Source organism: Zingiber officinale, chromosome 3B (assembly GCF_018446385.1).
Source record: "Zingiber officinale cultivar Zhangliang chromosome 3B, Zo_v1.1, whole genome shotgun sequence".
NCBI lineage: Eukaryota > Viridiplantae > Streptophyta > Magnoliopsida > Zingiberales > Zingiberaceae > Zingiber > Zingiber officinale.
This window is the reverse complement of record NC_055991.1, coordinates 116475638-116482139: the sequence shown is the minus strand read 5'-3', so window position 1 is coordinate 116482139 and position 6502 is coordinate 116475638. Positions and strand designations below refer to the sequence as shown.

The following is a 6502-nucleotide window of genomic DNA, read 5'->3' as shown; positions in this document are numbered from 1 at the left end:
CTGCGTGCGACCTTAGCGACATCGGCCTGGAGCCCGAAGGAGGCGACAACCCCCTCCTCCTTGCGATGCCGGTGCAAATCCTCCTGCCAAAACGTAGCTACCCGGCGTGAGGTCCCCTGCAATATCCGCCATCGAGAGAAGAGGGAAAGGAGAGGTAGGTGATGGCTCACCGCTACGAGGGGGAAGATGACATCAGCGACATGTCGGAGTAGGGGAAGGAGGCAACGGCGGAGCAGGGGAAGACTTGGCATATTATTAGAAATTTTTCTCATTAATCAATCCGAGATCTAGAGTTCGAGACTCAACTACGGCATATTATTGACAATTTAGATTTTTCTTTAGTCTCAAATCTTAGAATTGACAATACTGTGAGTAGAAATACAACAATATTATAAACTATATTTTTCTTGGCTTTTTTACTAAAATAAAGTATGTTATTAAATTAATTTTTTATAAGGAGGAGTATATTACATTAACTTGTTGTTGAGATTTTCGAGCATTGTACTATTGTATGAGTCTGACGTGACCTTTTTGGCTTCTTATTAGTTTAATATCTAACCCGCACGCGTTCATGTATATATTATATTATACACGCAACTAGGGAATCACGTATAACTTTTATGGGGCAGTTGCCCCACCTCAATTTATATTTTTTATAAGTATCCCTATAGGTGTATAAAATTATAAAAATATTAGAGTCTTTCCTCATTAAAAACAAAAAATTAAAGATAATCCTAAAAAAAATTAAAATTATTTCTTATAGGTCCCCCACTTAATATATGAGGCCTAATTCACATATAAGGAGCATAACTCACACAACAACGCGTGCGCGCACAATCACTACTATAAAATACTGATCTCGTCCTTAATAAATTTTACCTAAAAATTATAATAAATTCGTTTTGAGAATTTAACGGTACTTTGGATATTAAAAAAATACTTTTAAAAATAAAAAACGGGGGAAAAGTGGCGGAAAACACGGGATTGGCTGACGTCGCACAGCCGCCGACTGCAAACCAGTCATACGATCGGCGACTATATAACTCAGACACCCACCACAATCTCCCTAATTTCATCGACTCACCCACAACCATTAATCTTCCTTCCGAGGCATTGGGAGATCGATATCCAGTAAAAGTTATTAATGGCGGCCGTGAAGCTCATCGGCTCACCGATAAGTCCCTTCGTGCTACGAACGATGATTGCTCTGAGCCTGAAGAAGGTGGAGTACGAGTTGCTGCCAGAGAAGTTGGGCGAGAAGAGCGAGTTGCTCCTCAAGTCGAATCCCGTCTACAAGAAGATTCCCGTCCTCATCCACCACGACCGCCCCATCTGCGAGTCGGCCGTCATCGTGGAGTACATCGACCAGGTCTGGCCGGAGTCCGGCTACGGCGCCATCCTCCCGGCTGACGCCTACCACCGCGCTCTCCACCGCTTCTGGACCTTCTACGTCGACGACAAGGTTTTTTCGATTATATTTTGCATGCCGTGAATTTGATCTACTCTTGTATTTTGTCCGCATGCGAAATTGATATTGATTTTGTTGTACGTACGCGCGCTATGCAGTTGTTCCCGTCGTTGGTCGCCATAGGAAAGGCTGAGACAGAGGAAGCCAAGGCGGAGGCGGTGGAGCAGTTCCGCGCAGGGCTTCGGCTTCTGGAGGAGGCCTTCGTGAAGCTGAGCGAAGGGAAAGCTTTCTTCGGCGGCGATCAAGTCGGGTTCCTCGACGTCATGCTCGGGTGCTTTGTTGTTTGGATCGAGGCGATGGAGGAGGTGCTGAGCTTGGAGCTGCTGGAGGAGGCGACGATGCCGGCACTACACGGGTGGGTGGTGAGTTTCCGCGCGCACGAGGCGGTGAAGGAGGTGATGCCGGAGAGCGGGAAGGTGGTCGAGTTCTTTAAGATGATTCGCGCAATGCGGATGAAGGCAGCCGCCGACGCAACGAATTAATTATTAACACTGACCGGTTAGAATAATAAGGCAAATTAAAGGTGTGCCCCTTTTAATTTGAAATGAAAATTGTGTCTGTTTGAATTTTCTGTATTCGAACCATTTAATATTTGGGATCTTTATTGTTCTATTTTGTTAAGAGTTTAGATATTTAGTTTTTTTTTTCAGCACGACTACGAAAATTAATCGACGCAAAAGTTTTCATTATATGTGCAATGCATGCAGATGAAACATTGCCACTACTGTTGGTCTTATTAGCAAGATTTTTACTGTCAATTTGTGTTAATAAAATTTTTATCCAATTAATTAAATTTGTATGGTCGAATAATCTTATCATTATCTTTTGAATTTTTTACATTTTCATTTGGTACTTTAACCTTCTTTAATTCAAATAAATAAATTAAATTAAATTTATTTTTTTTAAAAAAATATATTATTTTTAAATTAAATTCTATTTCAATTTCCTAAACTATTAAAAACTTAAAATTTTCTTTTTTTTCATTGATTTCCACGATGATATTATAGTTTAGATCTTAGCCAATATTTTAAACGGAAATAAGTCACTAGCTATTAAAATTATTAACAAGATACTTTTTTGTTTTTTAAGGGTCAATTTATAATGGAAGGTGTATAATCTGACATTTATATATGATTCTGTCCGAAATATGAAAAGATGGAACTGTCGGAATGATATGACTGGAATGTTGACCGTATTTCCATGGCATAGATGGTAAGCTGTTTTTTATGTTGACCAAGTCGTCAGAAGTCCTCTAGTCAACAGTACTTGTAATCAGCGACCGAGTTGACCCGGTCTCTGGTACCTTGATGCTCGAGGCGGGTCCCATGAATACATAAGTAGTCGAATAATAGTAGAACAACGAAATAAATACAAGATGAGTACAGTAACGTACCCTGGCCCTAGGGGGAGGGGGCACCCTCGAACGGGACACTGCTCTAGTTGTCGTGACCGGGAAGAGTAGATGACTTTGATAAGGTTGGAGGGTTGGATCTGATGACACGGAGCCAGACACAGTGGAACAAAATAGGACGCGACCTCGACACGTAGGCCGGGATATAATATCGGCGCACAGGCCGGGACAAAGTAGCAGCTCGCATGCCGAATAATACCCACAACGATGAGAAGGCCGAAACGCAACACATAATAATGGCTTTCGGATCCATAGTAGCAGCGCGAAAGCCGAAACACCATATCGGCATAGAGACCCGACCCCAGCAACAACACCACGTCAGCACAATGGCTGATCCAGCAAGTGGATTGTCGACCCTTGGGCCGCTAACGTGCGGAGGGTGCCAACCAAGGAGGCTGCGAAGTGTGACACTTGTCGGCAAGGCAATGGGGGGCAGCAGGGACGACATCGTGTGTGTAGAGGAGGCGATGCTAGTGTGGTGTAGCTGGCGCCCTGGCTAGCGGCGTCAGGAGACAACTCTCTCAATGGAGATGGCCAAAAAGGTAGGCTATCGACCTCAGCGAGGAGCGATAAGGAAAGAGGAGCGTGAGAGGAGGACTTTTCCCTGCATGCGACCTTAATGACATCGGCCTGGAGACCGAAGGAGGCGACACCCCCCTCCTCCTTGCGATGTTAGCGCAAAACCTAGCTCCTACCCCGCCCCTAGCGGTAGCCAAAACGCAGCTGCCCGCGTGAGGCCGCCTGCAGTATCCGCCGTCGAGAGAAGAGGGAAAGGAGAGGTAGGTGATGGCTCACCGCTACGAGGGGGAAGATGATATCGGCGGCTGTCGGAGCAGGGGAAGGAGGACAACGACGGAACAGGGGAAGACTTGTATATTATTGAAAATTTTTCTCATTAATCAATCCGAGATCTAGAGTTTGAGACTCAACTGTGACATATTATTGAGAATTTAGTCTCAAATATTAGAATTGACAATACTGTGAGCAGAGATACGACAATATTATAAAGTATATTTTTCTTGATTTTTTTACTAAAATAAAGTATGATATTAAATTAATTTTTTTATAAGGAGGAGTTTGTTACATTAACTTGTTGTTGAGATTCTCGATTGTTACCTTAGCATTGTACTATTGTATGAGTCTGGCGCGATTTTTTTGGCTTCTTATCAGTTTAATATTTAATCCGCAAGCGTTCATGTATTATATTATACACGTAACTAGGGAGTCACGTATAACTTTTATGGGGCAATTGCCCACCTCAATTTATATTTTTTATAAGTCTCCCTGAAGGTGTATAAAATTATAAAAATATTAGAATCTTTACTCATTACAAAAATAAAATTAGGACAATCCTAAAAAAATTAAAACCATTTTTATAGATCATGTATTGCCCTACTTGATATATGGGGCCTAGTTCACGTATATAAAGAGCATAGCCCACACAACCGCGCAATCACTAGTATAAAATACTAATCTCATCCTTAATAAATTTTACCTAAAAATTATAATAAATTCGTTTTGAGAATTTAACGGTACTTTGGATATTAAAAAAATACTTTTAAAAATAAAAAACGAAGAAAGTGGCGGAAAACACGGGATTGACTGACCTAATTAATTAAATTAAATCAACACATTGAGAAACCCTTCTGTATATAAATCAACGCATCCAATGTCTTCCGCCATTCTCCGTCTCCACTCACTTTGCCGCTCTTCCATCTTTCGGCGCCAGAAGAAGCAGAAAGGAGGGATATGGATTCAAGGGTTTACGAGGCCGCCTATCGCCCCCCTTCTCCACCTATTCCTGTTCATCCGCCGCTGCCGCTTCCCGTTTCAACGCCGCCTCCGCCTTTGTCGTCGTTGCCTTCCTTCCCAACGACAACCACCGATGTGGATGATCATTCGCCGTATTCCTCCTTCTACGAATCTGTGTCGTCCAAAGCCTGCGCCGCTTGTAGATTCCGTCGCCAGAAGTGCAACGGCGACTGCCTTCTCGCCCCGTTTTTCCCTGCGGCAGACGAAAGTAGGTTCCAAAAGGCTCACCGTCTGTTCGGCGTCAGCAAGATGAAGAAGATCCTGGAGCCCCTCCTCCCCCGTCAACGCGCCGTCGCCATGGCGACCATGATTTACGAGTCAGAGGTCCACGCCGCCAGTTCGGACACGGGATGTCTCGACATCATCCTCCATTTGCACAGTCTGATCGAGCGAAGAGCCGCTCATCTCGACCACCTCCGACGGTCGCTCCTCCCTTCTCCTACGCCCGCTTTGGGCACTGTCATCGCCGGAAACGGTGAAATAATCATTCCACCTACTACTACCGGCAATCTCAAGCGCCGTTGCCAGGATCTTCCGGAGAATGACCAGAAGAAGCAGAGGAGATGATGACATGACTGACGGAGCGTTGGCTGATTTTACCATTTGATTATTATTTTGTTCGTTATGTACTCTGTGACTGTTGTATACATTCGTTGTGATTAATTGATTGATTGATTGATTTATTCTTGTTATTTGTGATTGTTTATGGAGATTGATTCCTTCTTTATTCACTAATAGCATGCAGTTTGAGAAAAGCCAATTAGCAATTAGTCTTCTATTGCCTGTGTTAGTTAAAATCTGAATTGAAGTGTAGGAAATGCTTTGGTTTCGTTCTACACTCAGTTCGGTTCTATAGAAGGTGTGGCTGATGTCTTCGAGAAAATGCCTACAAAAGATGATGTATCTTGGACTGGGATGCTTAATGCGTTTATGGAATTTGGTTTAGTTGAATCTGCTGTTCAGGTTTTTGATCAAATGCAGGAATTGTGTGACTTATAATGCTCTTTTAGCTGGTTTATGTCATAATAGAGAAGGTTCTCGAGGTCTAGAAAATTTTCAGTTGATGTTGCTAAATGGCTTGGAGATTTCAGATTTTACGCTGACTAGTGCTATGAACGCTTGTGCCTTGGTCACTGATATGAAGAAGAGTGAGCAGATTCATGCTTTCTTGATTAAATCTGGCTGCAAATTGAGTGCTTGGATTGAAGCTGCTTTACTTGATATGTGTTCTAAATGTGGTAGGATTCATGATGCTCGGGAGATGTTTACGAGTTTGGTCCATGAAGAGAACTTTCGGCTGGCTTGGACTTCTCTTATGTGTGCCTATTCTAGAAACGGGCAGCATAATGAAGCTTTGTCTCTTTTCCAACTAGGGATAGTGAGACATGACCTAATGATTATGGATGAGCAATTTCTGCAAACCTGCCTCCGAACTACGAGTTACTCATATTTCTGCTGAAGATCAGTTGACTGATGCACTTACCAAGTCGCTTTCTCGACCTCGACTGTTTGCTGTTTGTAATAAGATTTGCGTCATTTCTGGGACATCATCTTGAGAGGGTGTATTAGGAAATAATTAATATAAGTAAATAGTTATTTATTTCCTAGTTATTATGGAATAATTATTATTAGAAAATAGTTATTTGTTTCCTAGTTATTAGAGAATAATTATTATTAGAAAATACTTATTGTTTTCCTAATTTATGTATTTTCATATTTTCACTTGTAATGATATTTATGTATAATGTGTATGAATTCTATCGTCAATATATATGAGTCACTTACTAAAATGATAGAAGGTTAGAAACATT

General features: G+C 42.1%; 2 protein-coding genes across 2 annotated transcripts; both read left to right on the top strand.

The window, feature by feature from the left end:
• The first annotated feature begins 1144 nt into the window (after positions 1–1144).
• LOC122055147 (glutathione S-transferase U17-like) lies at positions 1145–1950 on the top strand. Its single transcript, XM_042616529.1, has 2 exons — positions 1145–1462; positions 1567–1950. The coding sequence occupies exons 1-2, from the start codon at positions 1145–1147 to the stop codon at positions 1948–1950; spliced, it is 702 nt and encodes a 233-aa protein (XP_042472463.1).
• Positions 1951–4628: 2678 nt separating this feature from the next.
• LOC122055146 (LOB domain-containing protein 23-like) lies at positions 4629–5258 on the top strand. The gene has a single exon (XM_042616528.1). The coding sequence runs from the start codon at positions 4629–4631 to the stop codon at positions 5256–5258; it is 630 nt and encodes a 209-aa protein (XP_042472462.1).
• The last annotated feature ends 1244 nt before the right edge of the window (positions 5259–6502 follow it).